This window comes from Dendrobates tinctorius, unplaced genomic scaffold (genome assembly GCF_039654945.1).
Source record: "Dendrobates tinctorius isolate UK_male_01 unplaced genomic scaffold, ASM3965494v1 ptg000051l, whole genome shotgun sequence".
NCBI lineage: Eukaryota > Metazoa > Chordata > Amphibia > Anura > Dendrobatidae > Dendrobates > Dendrobates tinctorius.
This window is the reverse complement of record NW_027361719.1, coordinates 1293051-1314600: the sequence shown is the minus strand read 5'-3', so window position 1 is coordinate 1314600 and position 21550 is coordinate 1293051. Positions and strand designations below refer to the sequence as shown.

The 21550-nt window shown below is 41.7% G+C and overlaps 1 protein-coding gene across 3 annotated transcripts in view; it reads left to right on the top strand.

Moving 5' to 3' along the window:
• Nucleotides 1-21550, top strand: part of VDR (vitamin D receptor) — a 251234-nt gene that overhangs the window by 110846 nt on the left and 118838 nt on the right. For all 3 annotated transcript variants that reach the window (XM_073576675.1, XM_073576673.1, XM_073576674.1), the window contains one exon: nucleotides 14518-14668. In XM_073576675.1, the coding sequence (XP_073432776.1) occupies nucleotides 14520-14668 (149 nt within the window). In that variant the 5' untranslated portion in view covers nucleotides 14518-14519. The remainder of the gene's footprint in view (nucleotides 1-14517; nucleotides 14669-21550) is intronic.

Here is a 21550-nt window from a genome sequence, read left to right as displayed (position 1 = left end):
CAACAATTGACATCTTCGTGATGGCACTATGGGAGATGATGAAGCCACCATTAGTGGTTGGCACATTTGGAAATCCAGCATGTAGAAGACCAAGATCAATCAAGGAGCTGATTAGAATATTAGAAGACATTACATAAGAGGAAATCTTAGATTGACTCTATGGATGTAGGTGATTCACTGGTGTAAAACCGGTCTGTCCTGTATGCGGGATGGTCCAGTGTGCTGTAGCCGAGCTGCTGAGAGCTGAGCTGTTTATATGGACTTTGTCAGCTCCCTGAACGCTTAGCTGACTTGTTGCTGGATTGTAGGGTGGGGTGATCGCTGACGCTGCAGAATTACCAGAAAGGGCAGAGTTCACATATAAAGATAAGCAGAGCAAGGCCACTATCCATGGCTCAAGTAAAGTGTGCTTTGTATTTTTCCCCTAGGAAGAAAACAGCATAACTTAAGCAAGTTGTCAAGTCTCCACAAATATTAGCACGAAAGAGCAAAATTACCATTACTAGGCCACGTTCACACGTTCAGTATTTGGTCAGGATTTTACCTCAGTATCTGTAAACAAAAACCAGGAGTGGGTGATAAATCCAGAAGTGGTGACGGGTTTCTATTATACTTTTCCTCGGATTGTTCCACTCCTGGTTTTGGCTTACAAATACTGATGTAAAACACTGACCAAATACTGAACGTGTGACCGCTGCCTAAAGCAGGAAACACTCATTTTTTTTTTAAAACAGCAAAACAAAAGAGAAATTACAAAAACAAACAAACAAAGTAATCTATATTACTATGCTTTTTTTGTGTGACTTTTTTATTTTTTTTCATAAATTTGTTTTGCGATTTAAAAGGCAAATAAAAAAGAATAGTGATGTCTGAGGAGTAAAATGCAATGAAAAAGGCTTTTAAAAGCTATTGGCATAGAAAATAGTAGAAATACAAAAGTGAAAGAAAAAAAAAAACCCTGCAAATTAAAATGTTTTGAGTACAGAAAAGTTCATATGTTCCTGTAGAATAACAATGCAAATCTGGTTGCAGCATCTCTGACTAACATTCACACGCTCAGTATTTGGTCAGTATTTTACCTCAGTATCTGTAATCCAAAGCCAGGAGTGGAACAATAAGAGGAAAAATATAATAGAAACCCGTCACCACTTCTGTATTTATCACCCACTCCTGGTTTGAGCTTACAAATACTGAGGTAAAATACTGAACGTGTGAACGTGACCTAACAAAGATTACATAAAAGTGAAAGGTCATCTAAAAACTTTGAAAAATGTAATAATAAGTAGGAATTCTCAAGGTAATATACCATTATCATACGGTTGTATGACTACAAGAGCTGCAGAGATTTTTCTTGCACAGCTATGTGGGGAACTGCAGCTTGCCCCATCCACTTGAATTGGGCCGTGTTTCATAGGGACGCTAATATAACAGGCACAGAAGACTTTATTAGAACCCTGGCTGTCATGGTATCCCATGATTGACACTCATTTGAGATTTGGGGGAGTGATATCCACTTAGTTTTAACCAATTTGATTTAAATGGAATCACAAATACTTAATTTTCAGTAAGATCACCTCCCCCACAATCCCCATGTGTAGGCATATGGGTATTTTAAATCAATTGACCTTTAATATCTTTTATCTGTTGCTGCATTTATTATTAGGCTGGAGTCACACACAAGGTAGAAAAATACGGACCGTATTTTACGTCCGTAATACGCATAAATGGTCCCTAAATAGTGCTCCGTATGTCATCCGTTGTCAGGGTGTGTCCGCGTATTTTTCTCATGTAAGCATCCGTACGTAATCCGATGGCATCCGTATACCGTCTTTTTCTCGCAGGGTTGCAAAACAGACACATAATGGAGCCCAATGACAGGTTTTCAAATCCAAACGAAAGAATAGATATATACACATAGAATATATATATATCACAGAGTTCTTCATAGCAGAATAGCTGCTAATTTAATTGCCGGCTTCTGTCAAATCATTCCCTGACATGAAATGACACATGGTTTACATACAGTAAACCATTTCATTTTTTTTTTTTTTATATGACACTGACTAATAATTAGATGAGGGTTTGTGTGCAAAATTTGGGAGGTGTAGGTGTTAATTTAAGGGGTTAATTCCTTGTCAAAAAATGCGAGATGGGGTGTCTGGGGGCAGATGTTTGTAGCCGGGGGGGGGGGGGGAGGGGGGGGAAACAATGGTCCCTCTCATGGTTATTAAAATCTGCCCACACTCACCTGCTTTACCTCTCCGGTTGACAAATTACAGCGGGAGCCCACGCATTTTTTGACAACGAATTAACCCCTTAAATTAACACCTACACCTCCCAAATGTTGCACACAAACCCACATCTAATTATTATTAGTCAGGGACATATAAAAAAAATAAAAAACATGAAATGAAATGGTTTACTGTATGTAAACCATGTGTCTTTTCATGTCGGGTTGGGGAATGATTTGAGAGAAGCCGGGAATTGAATTAGCGGCTATTCTGCTATGAAGAACTCTGTTAAATATAAATATATGTGTGTCTCAATGACATGTGTATGTATATAGATATATTGTATGTGTATAGATCTATTCTTTCGTTTCTTTATTAAACCTGTCAGTGTGAGTTTACTGTATAGAGCACTGAATTGCCGGCTTTTCTAAAAGACACCGGGTGCGTATTTCTCGCAAGTCACATGTGTGGTCCGTGTGTAATGCATATTTTTAGCGCACCCAGACTTGCATTGGTGTACTACGGTCGTAATACGCTGACAATCGCAGCATGCTGCGATTGGCACGGAGCGTAGAAAATACGAGAGAAAAATGCGGCTGATGGGAGCTACCCCATAGAGAATCATTGGTCCGTGGGCAATGCATTTTTTTATCGCCTCTCACTCGTCCGTATTCCTCTCTAGTGTGACGCCGGCCTTACTTTGCATTTTAATTCATATGCCATTTAGGCATTAAGTACTTTAGGCATGACACAAAACTTAACTAGCCTCTATGGGTTTGTGCACACGTTGCGGATTCCGCTGCGGTTTTATCAGCGCGGAACCGCAAGTAAAACTGCAGGTAAAGTGACCTGCGTTTGGTCTGCGGTTTTGCCCAGTGGTTTCACACCTCTACTATGTTAAAGGTGTGAAACCGCTGCGGAAACCGCACAAACAATTGACATGCTGCGGTTTGTAAACCGCAGCAAAACCGTGTGGAAAAAACCGCACCGTCAGCACAGCGTTTTTGAAACCCCATAGGGTTTCATTGTACTGTACTTGGTCAGCGAACTGCTGCGTTTCCGCAGGGGCAAAGCCGCTGCGGAAACGCAGCAGATTCCGCACCGTGTGCACACAGCCTGAGTCCTGAAGTTGTTTCCCCGCTCAGCAGCAGCTTCTTTAGTTTGATTAATAACTCCCTGTGTGATGTCAGGCACCAGTCAAGGAAATCAGACAATGAGCTATCAATCAAGCTAAAGAGGCTGGTGCTGGAGAGAGAACCAGGCTCTGAATGTAGTGACTCCTTAAGTGCTTAACACTTCATTTACTTATAAATAAAAATAACAATCACTCATGAATGCAGCAACATGTAGAAAATATAAAGGTGTCACTGGATTTACATTTCAAAGATCTCCATGTTTTTATATGTGGATTGGAGAGGTTGATCTTACCCATAGGTTCCCTGTAAGAGTTAAAAGTATCAAGTTCTGTCTTATCACATGGTTTGCAGCCTGTCTCAGCATTAGGAGAATGCTCAGTATGACTTCTTCAGGCTTCAGCTATACATATCCTGCAGATCTTGGGAAGGCGATCATCTTTTAGATTTCGGTAGTTAAATGGTTAGGAGGATAATGTGGCTGCACTTAGCAGTAGGCTCACTTATAGGAGTGCAGTAAATAACAAATTGCCACAATTAGGCCTCCTACACTTTTTTATGTGGGTGTGTTTTACAACGCATGAAAACAAAAATAAGACATTTTCTTGGAGTTTTCTATTCGATAAATCAGCCAGAAAAAACAAGGAACCTACCATAGATCATGCTCTGTTTTGGCCACTGACACGACATGTACTGTATGTACACGTTCTAATATTTTAATATTGTCAGAAAAACAATTATCTGACCGCATTATTTGTGCCCCACCTCAAAAATCACGGTAAAAAAATCACCTAAAATGCATCTTTTTTTGAGTGAAAATTAGGATTTGATCTGAACCTAAAGATGTACTTTTCCTTCATTAAAAACCTATTCCTGACTTTGACTATTAGCGGAAAAAAGCATCAAAAACATGGCCAGTGACATAACAATCCCTTCGACTGTCCTTCCTGACAAATGGCTGTATTGGACGCAGTGTGAACAGTGGCGTTATTTTAGTTTCTCTTTTTCTCTTTGGAAAATTACCAATAAACGTGATTGGCATTCACTATTGGTCATTACTAGTGTTATGTGGAAAGGACAAGGTTATTTTCTATCAGCCAATCATTCCGTTGTAGTAGTACCGTAATTACATTTAGAAACGGAAATGGTTATAAAGCGGGACACCGTGTAGAATTAATTGTGCAGGATTTCTAATATTTGGATCATGATCTTACTGACTGAGTCACGTCCCATATGTCAGGGTAAATTATTCCTTACACTTTCTCCACCTTTTTCGTGATAGAAGAACTGTGATTTCCATCTTTTGTGTTTCTTTCAATGCTGTCCATTAGCGAAAAGGCCAAAGTAGTGGCGGCAGCGATCAGGGAAAAACTGGAAGACATTTGTCAATTAGGGTATTATTGAATCCAGTGTCTAAGCTTATAGGGATAGGTAATGACTTATTGATCGATAGGGGCTCGACAGCAAGGACCAGCACCGATCAGCAGAATTGGGCATTATTTCCTCGCTGGAGCAGAGAGGTAGTGTTCATGCTCGAGTTTTGCTCTATTCATTCGCTAAGCGCTCGGCTTTATATCACAGCCTCATTGAGAATAGATGAAGCAGCAGTCATGTATGCACACTGCCGCCCCAGTCTAATAGCTATATAATTGACCCGTTGGAGATAAAATTTCCCTATTCTGCTGATTGGTGCGGGTCATACCTGTTGGACTCCCACCGATCAATAAGTCAGCACCATATCCCGCGGATATATGATAACTTGTATTCACTAGACAATCTCTTTAACCTAGATTACTTTATTGACATAGCTTTATTATAGCATTTGCCACTTGTGATAAAGCAGTCGCAGTCTCGATGGTGGGGTTCTGATTACCACATTTATGGGTCTAATGACCTACCATTACCATGTCGATGGTGGGGTTCTGATTACCACATTTATGGATCTAATGACCTACCATCACCATCTCGATGGTGGGGTTCTGATTACCACATTTATGGGTCTAATGATCTACCATAACCATTTACGGTAAGTATTATGCCATATTCACACATCCATGTGTCGTGGTCCGAGCATGTATCGTCACGGGTCTCCTGACCCAAATTTGACAGCCTCCTATGCGGACAGTCTGCACATTGTGGGTTATTCTTGGACCATTGCACACCAATGTGTAAATGCTGCCTTAGGCTGCGCTGAAGACACAACTTAATAGATCGCCTGGCATTGTATTGCTGACAGGCATAAATGCTTTGGTACGCTGAGCATAACAAAGAATTATAAAAGTAATTAAATGAAAAATTAAAAATTAAAAAAATCACAAATCTTTTTCTCTTTCCAGCCCTCCGTTACCCCACCTGGAAACAATAAACCCTCAGTAAACATTTTTCTAATAAGCGACTTGCATCCAAGTAGCGTGGATTTGTTGCAAAGAAAACTGCCAAGTGCTCAGCACTTTCTGTCAAGTGCTATTGTTGCACTGTGCCCCATGGCCTGTCAGTTCTCAGAACGACATGTCATAAGTCAAGTGCTGTTGTCTTCAGGGGTTAGGACTTGTCAATGTGCTCCTGCACAAGTGCTAGTCACGCCAACGCTCTAAGGTGACATGATCTGCTCATGTGACCAACTCCGGGAACGCAATGACACTTGTGATATCATACCAGTTGGGCTGGTGACCAGAAGATGAAAGCTCAGAGAGCTTATTTGCAAGCCCTCTTCTGCTCTACATCTAGAGTCTTAAGGGTGTAAAGAGCAGACTCAACGGAGTGACAATGAGCCGTGAAGGGTGGTTCTAGCACAAAGGACACTGGTAACTTATATCTTCTGATAGGTGAAGCAACCGGAATTAATGTAAACTCAAATCAGGCAAATAAATGACGTACTCACTAGTGAAAAGCCTCTTCTACTAGATAACGTTTCATCTCTACCCACAATTGCCCACGACCATCCTTGTATGTTGATGAAAATGCAACTTCTTACGTTTTTGTGGGTTTGTTTCATTTGTGTCATCTTATTTTTCAGTTTCTTCAGAATATTTTATAGGTCACTATAGTAATGAAATACCAAATGCCTGAATCTCTTCACCTTTACTCAGAAGCTTGACATTTAGGCTAGTTCATGTGTGCCAAATCGTCTGTATTAGTTCAGTATTCGTCTAAATTCACACACACGTATACAAATTTGCCAGATTTTTTACCTGTATTGTCATCTGAGTGCCATCCATATTTCCGTTTTTTAAGTCTGTATTGCATCTGTTTTTATACATTAGCAGTTAATAAATAGTACAAGAACAAAAAGTTTCCTGTATAAACAATTATTTATTTACTTATTTTACTCACTTTTATAGCGCCATTAATTCCGCAGTGCTTTACAGTCATCATCATCACTGTCCCCACTGGGGCCACAATCTATATCCCCTATCAGTATGTCTTTGGAGTGTGGGAGGAAACCAGAGAACCCAGAGGAAACCCACGCAAACGAAAGCATTTAGATGTTGTCCTTGGTGGGATTTGAACCCAGAACCCCAACGCTGCAAGGCTGCAGTGCTACCCACTGAGCCACCATGTTGCCCATTGATTGCAGTATATATGTAAAAATCAGATTGTATGCTATACAGATCTATGTGGGATTTGATTTATTTTTCACCCATAGGCTTGAATGCGCACGTCACATCGAATTTCATACTGCTTTTTTTTTCCCATGAATTTGGGCCATGTGAAGAAATTTTCATCTGAACAGTCTAAGTGAATAACATTGCTCCTAGTGCTGGACAGACCGAAAAAGCCTTTTGTGAATGTACCGAATCTGCGCGGGAAAAAAAACTCGCAGAACGCACTAGTTTCTTCCGTAAATCAGATGAAAATCCCTCATTCAAGTCTATGGGTGCGCAATACAAGATCGGATGCCATACAGAGCCGCAGTATAACATCCGATTTTTACGGATACATTGCAGTTCTGTAAAATAGGAAACTGTAATGGTCTTGATGATAAATGATTAATAATTGCTGCTCTAAAAAAGTAAAACGACTGCATCCGGGAAACACAGATGACTAGTGAGAGAAAAGTTGTTCCAAAAATTCATTTTACGGCCATGAAAGTTTAATTGCTAGTAGTCCAACCCTTATAAGAAGTTTGGAAAACAGTTGGTGAAGTGTGTTTAGCGATTTGTATACTTCCAATGTACCTCTAATAGAATGATCTCCATTGAGTTTCTCCATTCAGCCATACTGATGAGGATTTGCTGTTGTACTTTGGATTTTTGGCCTGTTGTTTGAACTATTTTCAGCCAAGCTTTAGCTGTTTGGTAGATGGTCATACATCTGACTCTAGACAACTTTGGTTTACAAAGCTCTGGGTTGACTAAATAATTACAAGGTGACCAAGTCCTGTGACTGCAAAATAAGTTTAAATCATCACCCCTCCACCACAGTGTTTGACCTGTTGATAGGAATTATTTCTATTGATATGCTGTGTTTTATTTTCACCAAACATGGTGCAGGCCATTAATGCCAAACAGCTCCGCTTTGGTCATGTTTTTCCAAAGTTGTTATCTGTCCAGAAGTCTTGTGGTTTGTGTAGATTACATTTTGAAAACTATACCTGTGCTGCCGTGTTGTGTTTTTTATTTTGTTTTTTTTTGTTTTGTTAGAAAAGACTTTCTCCCTGCAACCTTTCCAAACAAGTCCTACTTGTTTAGTCTTTTTCTAATTGTACAATCACAGATTTAAACATTTAACATGCTGAGGCCTTTAGAATCTGAGCTGTAGTAGCTCTTGGGTATTTTGCTGTTTTTCTGAGTATTGCAAAATCTGAGTTTTGAGACATCTACTCTTAAGGGGGGTTTTACACTAAGCGATATCGCTAGCAATATCGCTAAAACGTCACTGGTTTTGTGACGTTATAGCGATATTGCTAGTGATATCGCTATGTGTGATACTTACCAGCGACCGGCTCCCCCGCTGTCCATCGCTGATCGCGCGAGAATGTCCGGCTCCATTTCTCGTCGGGCGCTTCCTGCTGGGCTTCCTGCTGTGACGTCCAGCGACGCGTGGAGGCGGGCGGGAGGACGCAGGATCGCTGTGTGTGAATGGTAAGTATCGTGCGCTGCGTCGCTGCTGCATCGCTGTGAGATCTTTCTGTATGAAAGCTCACTAGCGATCATTTAGCGATGCACCAGCGATCCTGACCGGGTCGGATCGCTGGTTGGATCGCTGGTGCATCGCTAAATGTAAAAGGGCCTTTAGGAATATTGTCAACTGTACAAATCACCGATAACTAGATATACAGTATATACCGGGGTTTCCACAATAATAACAAAAATCACAGAAAAAATCTAGCTAACTAATTATAAAATTTCTTTGATATGCTCTAAAATATAAAAAAAACTCATAGTGACAGTAAGTTAATTCATGTGGTTAGTGGTTGTAAACATGAATACCTAAGCAACTTCAATTACCTGCTCATGGGTAAGAGAAAGAGCCATTCATAAGAACTATACTACATTTCTAATTGGAGGTATTTGCTAATATTCATATTATTACAACTACCACATATTGGGATAGGATCTTGGAGATTAGAACATCCCATCAGCTTTTGCTGTTTTTGCATGTTTATCTTAGTTTGCTTTTATTTTAGATAATTTTATGACCATTTAAAGAGCAAACGTTATTATTATTATTACTATTATAATATCCTTGTAAAATGTAATTCAGAGTGGGTGTACTTAGTTTTTCCAATGACTGTAAATTTCATATTTCCATATTTAAAAATAAAGAACTTAAAACAAAATCAAAATGTCATATGTACGTCCAAAATTATAACTTTTAGAATTACAGATCGACACAAAAGCCCATCACACAGCTTTGTCAAATATGATGGGTCTAGAGAATTAGACAAGACAGATTTTCTTTTACAAAGTTCAGAGATCTTTTTTAAGCCACTAAAATAATAATAATAAAAAGAACAAAATACATTTCTTATCACTGTTAATACACTGACCTGAAGAGTCATGTTACCACAGGGCTGTGGAGTCGGTATACCAGACCTTCGACTCCTCAATTTCCCTGACCCTGACTCCACAGCATTGCCTCACTACTGAGCATGTACATAAAGTGCAGCACAGATTCATCTCATCTATGACTCCACCACATTGGTCACTACTGAGCATGTACATAAAGGGCAGCACAGATTCATCTCATCTACGACTCCACAGCATTGGTCACTACTGAGCATGTACATAAAGGGCAGCACAGATTCATCTCATCTACGACTCCACAGCACTGGTCACTACTGAGCATGTACATAAAGGGCAGCACAGATTCATCTCATCTACGACTCCACAGCATTGGTCACTACTGAGCATGTACATAAAGGGCAGCACAGATTCATCTCATCTACGACTCCACAGCACTGGTCACTACTGAGCATGTACATAAAGGGCAGCACAGATTCATCTCATCTACATCTCCACAGCACTGGTCACTACTGAGCATGTACATAAAGGGCAGCACAGATTCATCTCATCTACGACTCCACAGCATTGGTCACTACTGAGCATGTACATAAAGTGCAGCACAGATTCATCTCATCTACGACTCCACAGCACTGGTCACTACTGAGCATGTACATAAAGGGCAGCACAGATTCATCTCATCTACGACTCCACAGCACTGGTCATTACTGAGCATGTACATAAAGTGCAGCACAGATTAATCTCATCTACATCTCCACAGAACTGGTCACTACTGAGCATGTGCATAAAGTGCAGCACAGATTCATCTCATCTACATCTCCACAGCACTGGTCACTACTGAGCATGTACATAAAGTGCACCACAGATTCATCTCATCTACGACTCCACAGCACTGGTCATTACTGAGCATGTGCATAAAGTGCTGCACAGATTCATCTCAACTACGACTCCACAGCACTGGTCACTACTGAGCATGTACATAAAGGGCAGCACAGATTCATCTCCGCTACAACACCACAGCACTGGTCACTACTGAGCATGTACATAAAGTGCAGCACATATTCATCTCAACTACGACCCCACAGCACTGCCTCACTACTGAGCATGTACATAAAGTGCAGCACAGATTCATCTCAGCTACCCCTCCACAGCCCTGTTCACTACTGAGCATGTACATAAAGTGCACCACAGATTCATCTCATCTACGACTCCACAGCACTGGTCATTATTGAGCATGTACATAAAGGGCAGCACAGATTCATCTCATCTACATCTCCACAGCACTGGTCACTACTGAGCATGTGCATAAAGTGCAGCACAGATTCATCTCAACTACGACTCCACAGCACTGGTCATTATTGAGCATGTGCATAAAGTGCAGCACAGATTCATCTCAGCTACCCCTCCACAGCCCTGGTCACTACTGAGCATGCACATAAAGTGCACCACAGATTCATCTCATCTACGACTCCACAGCACTGGTCATTATTGAGCATATACATAAAGGGCAGCACAGATTCATCTCATCTACATCTCCACAGCACTGGTCACTACTGAGCATGTGCATAAAGTGCAGCACAGATTCATCTCCGCTACGACACCACAGCACTGGTCACTACTGAGCATGTACATAAAGTGCAGCACAGATTCATCTCATCTATGACTCCACAGCACTGGTCACTACTGAACATCTACATAAAGGGCAGCACAGATTCATCTCTGCTACGACACCACAGCACTGGTCACTACTGAGCATGTACATAAAGTGCAGCACAGATTCATCTCATCTATGACTCCACAGCACTGGTCACTACTGAACATCTACATAAAGGGCAGCACAGATTCATCTCATCTACGACTCCACAGCACTGGTCACTACTGAGCATGTACATAAAGGGCAGCACAGATTCATCTCATCTACGACTCCACAGCACTGGTCACTACTGAGCATGTACATAAAGGGCAGCACAGATTCATCTCATCTACGACTCCACAGCACTGGTCATTACTGAGCATGTACATAAAGTGCAGCACAGATTCATCTCATCTACATCTCCACAGCACTGGTCACTACAGAGCATGTACATAAAGGGCAGCACAGATTCATCTCATCTACGACTCCACAGCACTGGTCACTACTGAGCATGTACATAAAGGGCAGCACAGATTCATCTCCTCTACGACTCCACAGCACTGGTCATTACTGAGCATGTACATAAAGTGCAGCACAGATTAATCTCATCTACATCTCCACAGCACTGGTCACTACTGAGCATGTGCATAAAGTGCAGCACAGATTCATCTCATCTACATCTCCACAGCACTGGTCACTACTGAGCATGTACATAAAGTGCAGCACAGATTCATCTCCTCTATGACTCCACAGCACTGGTCATTACTGAGCATGTACATAAAGTGCAGCACAGATTAATCTCATCTACATCTCCACAGCACTGGTCACTACTGAGCATGTGCATAAAGTGCAGCACAGATTCATCTCATCTACATCTCCACAGCACTGGTCACTACTGAGCATGTACATAAAGTGCAGCACAGATTCATCTCATCTACATCTCCACAGCACTGGTCACTACTGAGCATGTGCATAAAGTGCAGCACAGATTCATCTCCGCTACAACACCACAGCACTGGTCACTACTGAGCATGTACATAAAGTGCAGCACAGATTCATCTCATCTACGACCCCACAGCACTGGTCACTACTGAGCATGTACATAAAGTGCAGCACATATTCATCTCAACTACGACCCCACAGCACTGCCTCACTACTGAGCATGTACATAAAGTGCAGCACAGATTCATCTCATCTACGACTCCACAACACTGGTCACTACTGAGCATGTGCATAAAGTGCAGCACAGATTCATCTCCACTACGACTCCACAGCACTGGTCACTACTGAGCATGTACATAAAGTGCAGCACAGATTCATCTCAACTACGACCCCACAGCACTGGTCACTACTGAGCATGTACATAAAGTGCAGCACAGATTCATCTCATCTACGGCTCCACAGCATTGGTCACTACTGAGCATGTACATAAAGTGCAGCACAGATTCATCTCATCTATGACTCCACAGCACTGGTCACTACTGAGCATGTACATAAAGTGCAGCACAGATTCATCTCAACTACGACTCCACAGCACTGGTCACTACTGAGCATGTACATAAAGTGGAAGCATAGATTTATCTCAGCTAAAAGCCTAGATCCTGAGATCAGGAACAGAACAGATATTAATAGGACATTTCATAATTTTCCCAAATTCTTATGAAAACATTTACAGCATAATCGCCATTGAACTACTGCACCCAATTTATTATAGATTTTAAAAGTCAGTTGGTCCATTTTTACCAACTCCAACTCCACCAAAATGGATACCGACTCCATGACTCCGACTCCACACCAATAGTTATCATGTCATTTTTACTGCACAATAAACGCCTTAAAAACAATGCCCCCCCAAAAAGCAATAGCTCAATAGAGTTTCCTTGGCCATTTAACCTCCCTGATTTTTTTTTATAGTCATTTTTCAGTAAATTTTGTGGTAAAGTGACTTACAAAAGTACAACTCATCCTCAAAAAACAAACCATCACTCAGTTATGTTATTAGAAAAATAGTAAAATCATGGCTTTTGGAAGTGGAAGAGTAAAAATACAAAAGCAAAGAGGCAAAAACTGTTCACATCTCCAAGGGGTTAATAATAGGGTAGCTTGCGTTTGTATTGGAATAACAATCCATTTTTAAAACCTCTCTTCCAGTAAATCTGGATTATGTCACTGCTGGAGAACCAGACCCACTGCAGGGAACTCCCAGTGAATAATCTGTTGTGAAATTTAGGAATTTTTCTACCAGAGCAGGTAATCTTATAAACTGCAATGCAACTGCCTGGTGTAGTGTAGTCATAATAGTTCATCAGATACAGCAAATAACTGTATTACAGAAAATCACTTTATTTCTGTTTGTCCACTAGTCATTCCCAGTTCTTGCAGCTTTAAGGCTATGTACACACGCAGCGGCTTTTTTTTATTTTCCGCATCCAAAACGTACACTTTTGGCAGTAAAAACGCTGTACTCGAAATGCAGGTTTTGTTGCATTTTTTGGGTTCAAATTACGTACGATGTGTACAGCACATGTTTAGTAAAGTTAGTTTAATTCAATCAAAAGCGCTGCAAAAAACACTGCTACATAACCTGTTTGCTCTATTTTTGTAGCATTTTTTTCACTTTCTCATTGCTTTTTATGAGTGGAAAAAACGCTGCAAAAACAATGAAAGAAGTGACATGCTGCAGATTACAGAAACGCTGCGTTGTTCATATTCAGTCAGGAAAAAAAGCAAGCGTGTGCATGAGATTTCTGAAATCTTTTACCTTTTGTTGTAAAAAAAAAAAAAGCATCTTCTTAGGCTAGTTTCACACTAGCGTTTTTTGGCAGCAGCGCACACCTCTGCTAAGCCCCGCCCCCTGCCCACCCCCTCCGGCCATCTCCACCTAGTATCGCACACGGCTGCATGCGATCTGCACACCCTATCTTTAGCATAGGGTGCGCAGACCGTGCGCTAGTAGACTTTTGTGTGCGCTGCGCCGTTTTGACAGTGCGCGCCGATCGCACCATGTTGCATTTTGGCGCGCTCGGAGCACCGTCAAAAGGGCGCAGCGCACACTAAATTCTACTAGCGCACAGTCTGCGCACCCTATGCTAAAGATAGGGTGTGCAGATTGCATGCAGCCGTGTGCGATACTAGGCGGAGATGACGGGGGGGCGGGGCTTAGCGGCGGCGTGCGCTGCTGCCAAAAAACGCTAGTGTGAAACTAGCATTATTTGCAGAAAAAAATGCTGCAAAAACACTGTGTGTGAACATAGCCTAAGGCTAAGCCATACAGTTGAAACATATGCACCAAAAGCATCGCTTTTTTATGTTTTGTATCACTTTATACTTATTTTCTGAATCTGACAGAAGACAGATATGATGTTTATGTGACATTCCCATAATGGGGCTGATCTCCAGTACCATTAGCAACCTCATGTAAAGATGTGCTGCAGCGCCTGCGTCCATACAGATCATGGGTTGAACCTCTTTGATCACACATTCTTATAATTTCTTTTAATGCTGCTTTTAGTTTTTCATTCCCATAAATGACATATTTCTTCTGTCTGTTTTAGTCATGGATTACATGCAAGCAAGTACATCCCTCTCTGAGTGTGACATGGAAATTGATAAGAATGTCCCCCGAATATGTGGAGTCTGTGGGGACAAAGCTACTGGTTTCCACTTTAATGCCATGACGTGTGAGGGCTGCAAAGGCTTTTTCAGGTACGTTATGGATATTTATTTTTTTTTAATTAATGCTTTTTTCCCATGTAATTTGGTATGTTAATTATACACATAGTATCAGTCGCTTCTTTCAAGTGTTATTTCATAGTGTAGTTAGTGATATAGAACATTTTCAAGAGTCACTTGTAGCTATTAGCATTAAATAAATAGAATAGTGTGGTTATATAACCACAATAATTGATGGTAGAACCACAGGTTTCAGTCTCCCCATCAACCCGCACAACATTGTAGTTTGTGGCTCCTATATGTGGCTTTACCAGTAACCACCTTTAAATGGGAAATGAGTCAACCATTATAAAATTGGAAACATATTTTTGGAATAATAAATCGCTATTTGCCTTTGGAGGCTAAACTGTGCTAATTTGCTTACATTAGTAAAAACATTAAGTGGGTAGCTTGGGTTTTTCCTATAATGATCTTGTTTTCTCTAAGAGAAATGTCATCAGTAGCTGTCATAAACTGCTTTTACATTATGCACTAAAAAAACGACATCCATCGTCATTGAGCTAAACACTTATGCTATTGCAGGTATTGGCCATTTTATTGGTTAATCCACATACGTTTGTATTTTTTAAATTTTCCACCAGCTCCCAATATGCGCACTATCCCTATTTTAGCATTTTTTTTAAAATTACTGTTAATTGCCAAAGGGACTGACCACTGATGTTATCTAGTCAATATGGAGGAAGATGTGCAGTGCCTACAAGCTCTTTTTTAGCCCGCTTGTAAGCAATGCTCTGAAGTTGCCTGAGATCACTGGAGAGCACTATTGTCTCCTAATCCCAGCCAGCTTCAGTGCTACTGCGCTTCCTGTAGTGCAGAGGCAAAGCTGCCTTATATAGCAGCATCAGACAGCCTGGATCTGGCCAGTAGCGCAGTGATGATTCTGCTGGTCTGAACTGTCACTCAATTCAGAGAACCTGCCCAACATAAATCAGGAAGTCAGGTGGCTGGGAAGCATGGGAAAAGGGAGCTAGGACAAATCCTTTAAAGGGGATCTGTCAGTAGGTGTTTGCTATCTCATGTGACAGCAGCATGAGGTAGGGACAGATACGCTGTTTCCAGTGATGTATCACTCAGGTTACTGTGTACAGCAGTTATGATAGAGCAGGGGTCAGGAACCTTTTGGCTGAGAGTGCCACATATTTTAAAATGTAATTCTGTGAGAGCCATACAACATGTATTTACGTAATTATTATCTTTCGCCAGATTTAAGGCTGCATACCAGTGCAGAAGCGGTGAGGAGATGTTTGTAGGTATTGTGGAGTAGTTGAGGCAAGGAGAGGAGCGGAGCGCTGTCCCGGCTGGTGATAGGTGCTCTATGCGATCTACCAGGCAGGCGTGGATGTTCAGGTGCTGCGGTCGAGTCCTGTGGTAAGATGGTGGCCAGAGATTGCAGGACCTGCGTGACGTCAGTGGTTACATGTAACCCACGTGACTGTCGCAGATATGAGGCGCCTTAATGACCTAACTTATCCTACGCATTTCGGAAATCAGCGGTTTCCTTCATTATTTTTTTGTTAAAGATTAGAGATGGACAAACCCGAACAGTAAAGTTCGGCATCCGTACCGAACACCTACTGTTCGGGCATGAACACCGAACACTGACTTCACCAGGAAGTCTGTGTTACTGTTCGGATTCGGCTACCCGAACACCAGGTGTTTGTCGTGCAGCAAACACCGCTTCTGAACGGCGGTGAAATCATCCCCACTAGTCCGAGAGATGCGGTTCCCACGCTGTCAAAAGACAGTGTGAGTGCTCAGCTGTGATCGGAGGTATAACGTTTACCTCCGGTCACTGGTGTCAGCTGATGGGACTACTGCTCCTATCATCCGACACCTGCTGTCGCTAATAACAGCGAGAGCAGGAGCGGCGGATGGGAGTATTCATCTGCCGCTCCTGTGCTGTAAATAAATAATTTAAAAAAAAAAAAGCTGGCGTGAGTTCCCCAACATTTTTGTTAACCAGCCGGGCAAAACTCACAGCTGGGGGCTGCAACCCTCAGCTGTCAGCTTTAGCAAGGCTAGTTATCAAGAATAGAGGGGTCCCCATGCTGTATTTTTTAATTATTTAAATAAATAATTTTAAAAAACAACTTGGGTTCCCCCCATTTTTGACAACCAGCATAAAGCAGACAGCTGGGAGCTGGTATTCTCAGGCTGGTAAGGGTCCATGGATATTGAACCCCCCAGCCTAAAAATAGCAGCCCGCATCCGCCCAGAAAGGGCACATCTATTAGTTGTGCCAATTCTTAGCGCATTGCCCGGCTCTTCCCACTTGCCCTGTTGCGGTGGTAAATGGGGTGATTGTTGGGGGGGTGGTTGATATCACCTTTGTATTGTCCGGTGACATCGAGCCCCAAGGTTAGTAGTGGAGAGGAGTCAATAAGACCCCCCATTATGAAAACACAGACTCCAAGAATAAAGTCCTTTCATTGAAAAAATGACCCAGACTCCTTTAATAATCTCAATTAAACCATACTTACGACCTCGCCTAATTCTTCCAAAGCCCTCGTTCTCCTGTAATAAACCAAAGTAAAAAACAATATATCATACCTGTCCATCGTTCTGCCCCACGCCGTAATCTATGTCTGGGGGAATAACAGTTTTCAACCTGGACGGTGCCAAAATGCGATCGTCCAGGCTGAGAACCACTAGTGACTGAACTGCTGCGCATGCAGCCTCAGTGGCTGAAGGTGACATCATCGAGGTTACCTACAGTCACTGAGACTCTGTTCCCAGCTGGGCTGAACTGCGGTGACTTCGGTGAGATCCCCACTAGCAGCGTGAGAGTTTATAACCCCATCCACACAACAGCTTTCTGTGTACATTGTATAGTAACAGAAAGCTGCTAATCAGTTCTGGAGGCAGGGTTGGACTACCTGTGTCTTGCAGTGATAATCTGCTGCTGATAAAACACTGATTGTATTGAAACAGCAACACAAAGTCCGGTAAGTGACTCATCATTCAAGGTCTGTGCTCCTACATTGTGCTGCTCTCAGATTGCAGAGCAAGAAAACTGCTGACATATTCTCTTTAAAGGGAACCTGTCAAGTCCTCAGAACCACCATCAGTTGTGTCTGCCTATGTAGACACCCTGTTTAACAGTGCCTTTATTACATTACATACATAAACAGATCTTTACAAAAAGTAGTTCTAAAGTCCGTTTATGATAAGTAAATGAGTGCTTTGACTAGTCATTGTGATGTTAGTGTCCCCCGTCTTCTGCACTCCCGATCATGTACCTATCTATAGCCAGGACGTGTACACCTGGCTTCAGAGGAATCAGTGCAGTGGGGAAAAGAAACCGCATGCATGTGCAAGGTATGTATAGCACTGACGATTACTCCGGCACTTGTCCTGTTATCACACCCACAGGGGCGTCATAACATGCTAAGTGGGCCGACTAGTCTGGGGACACTAACGCCCCCTCGACTAGTCAAAGCTCTCGTTTGCATATCATAAATGGACTTTAGAAATACTTTTTTTAAAGATCTGTTAATAGGTGTAATGTAATAATGGGACTGTTTCAGGGAAGTTACATATGCTGACAACTGCTGGTAATTCAGGGGGCACGGGGGTCCTGACAGGTTCCCTTTAAGGCCTTGTTTAAACAGTGGATCTGAAAGCAAGAAGTGAAAAGGAGCAGATTCAGATTGTTTGCTGTGCAGAATGGTGGCACAAAGTGATTTCTATTTGCAGTCAAAATTTGCTAAATGTCTTGTAGCGTAAGATTTGTGTAATGATTCAGAGGGACACTCTCAGAACGTGAAGCCTCGACTGCCCCCATTGTCATATAATAAGTAACTCAACATGGATGTCACTTGTCTGAGGAAATCCTGTTTACTAACAAAAAAAATGTCATTGAGCTTTCATTGTAGACCACCATCTGCTGGTCATGGCTTTGTGATATGCTACAACGTTTAGGGATATTGTATTCCCACACCGGTCATATATACCGCCTGCTCCTTAAACCAAACAAGAAGTGCAGATTTTTTCCACTCTAAATTCCACAAACTAGAAGCTTGTTCCTTATTATAGGATGGTGGGAAGAAGATGGTCCATTCTTTTTTTTTTTTTTTCAAAATGTGGCCAGCTGTGCCTGCACCCATACCCGTAATGGTTAACTTGTCTCATTAAAGTAGTAATCATGTAGAAAATGCCTGCTTAGATTAGGTAATGCCTCCTCCCTCCTGGAAATCTTTGTGGAGCGTGCAACCGTAAATGCTGTTTACCTGGAAATTCTGGGTGGATGCACAAATTCATCCAAAAGGTCGTTATTACGTGACGATGGTTATTTATAGAGCGCCTATCTGTCATTAGATTAGATTACTACAAATGGTTGTGTCTGTACATGATCGGGCAACGTCTCATGCCGGGCTGAGAGCACAATGTCAAGGGCACTAGGTCTAGTCCACACGGTTGTCTATCAAGTCTGTCAATCGATTTATTAGATTTAGGAAAGGTTTCAGTCATTTTTAAAAATACATTTAAATATTGAAAAATGATTCTACCCCCTTTCTCTTCAAAGGATGTGTCTCATATCTCATTGTAGAGTGTCAATGGACAACATTTGAAAATATATATATATATATATATATATATATATATATATATATATATACACATACACTCACTGGCCACTTTATTAGGTACACCATGCTAGTAAGGGGTTGGACCCCCTTTTGCCTTCAGAACTGCCTCAATTCTTCGTGGCAGAGATTCAACAAGGTGCTGGAAGCATTCCTCAGAGATTTTGGACCATATTGACATGATGGCATCACACAGTTGGCGCAGATTTGTCGGCTGCACATCCCTGATGCGAATCTCCCGTTCCACCACATCCCAAAGATGCTCTATTGGATTGAGATCTGGTGACTGAGGAGGCCATTTGAGTACAGTAAACTCATTGTCATGTTCAAGAAACCAATCTGAGATGATTCGAGCTTTATGACATGGCGCATTATCCTGCTGAAAGTAGCCATCAGATGTTGGGTACATTGTGGTCATAAAGGGATGGACATGGTCAGCAACAATACTCAGGTAGGCTGTGGCGTTGCAACGATGCTCAGTTGGTACCAAGGGGCCCAAAGAGTGCCCAGAAAAAATTCCCCACACCATGACACCACCACCACCAGCCTGAACCGTTGATACAAGGCAGGATGGATCCATGCTTTCATGTTGTTTACGCCAAATTCTGACCCTACCATCCGAATGTCGCAGCAGAAATCGAGACTCATCAGACCAGGCAACGTTTTTCCAATCTTCTACTGTCCAATTTCGATGAGCTTGTGCAAATTGTAGCCTCAGTTTCCTGTTCTTAGCTGAGAGGAGTGGTACCCAGTGTGGTCTTCTGCTGCTGTAGCCCATCTGCCTCAAAGTTCGACGCACTGTGCGTTCAGAGATGCTCTTCTGCCTACCTTGGTTGTAACGGGTGGCAATTTGAGTCACTGTTGCCTTTCTATCAGCTCGAACCAGTCTGCCCATTCTCCTCTGACCTCTGGCATCAACATGGCATTTCCGGCCACAGAACTGCCGCTCACTGGATTTTTTTTCTTTTTCGGACCATTCTCTGTAAACCCTAGAGATGGTTGTGCGTGAAAATCCCAGTAGATCAGCAGTTTCTGAAATTCTCAGACCAGCCCTTCTGGCATCAACAATCATGCCACGTTCAAAGGCACTCAAATCACCTTTCTTCCCCATACTGATGCTCGGTTTGAACTGCAGGAGATTGTCTTGACCATGTCTACATGCCTAAATGCACTGAGTTGCCGCCATGTGATTGGCTGATTAGAAATTAAGTCTTAACACACAGTTGGACAGGTGTACCTAATAAAGTGGCCAGTGAGTGTATATATATATATATAATATATAATTTTTTTTTTTTTTTTTTTTTATAGGATTTAGCTGTTCATGTTGGTATCATCGTGCCCATAACGACCCAACCTATAAGATGGACATGCTCATCATTTCTTCTAGCGAACACCATTTTAAAAAATGTGAGAAACACTGTTATGTCACATTGTCTTACAAAAGATGAAATAAACAGTGTTCAGACACTCGCATACACCACAAAATGTACCAAGAAAAACTGCAACTCGTCCTTCCGAACAATAAGCCTTCTCCAGATCTAGAAATAGAAAAATGAAAAGTTTGTGACTTCCAGAACTCTGCATTATTTTTCACTTACTGCTAAAAGCTGCACATACAGTGGGTTCGGAAAGTATTCAGACCCCTTTAAATTTTTCACTCTTTGTTTCATTGCAGCCATTTGATACATTCAGAAAAGTTCATTTTTTTTCTCATTAATGTACACTCTGCACCCCATCTTGACTGATAAAAACAGAAATGTAGAAATATTTGCAAATTTGTTTAAAAAGAAAAACTGGAATATCACATGGTCATAAGTATTCAGACCCTTTGCTCAGTATTGAATAGAAGCACCCTTTTTAGCTAGTACAGCCATGAGTCTTCTTGGGAATGATGCAACAAGTTTTTCACACCTAGATTTGGGGATCCTCTGCCATTCTTCCTTGTTGATCCTCTCCAGTTCTGTCAGGTTGGATGGTGAACGTTGGTGGACAGCCATTTTCAGGTCTCTCCAGAGATGCTCAATTTGCACTCAAAAATGGGTGTAGTTTCCAAAATAGTGTAACTTTCATAGTTTTATTTCTCTGTGCTAGTATCTGAGGGTCTCTGCAAATGGGATATGGCAGACAAAAACAATCCAGCAAAACTTGCACTCAAAAAGCCAAACAGCTATTCTTCCCTTCTGTGGTATGTCGTACACACAAATAGTAGAGTACAAGCAAATGTAGTGTATTACATACTTGGAAGAAATTGGGTAACAAGTTGTGGGGT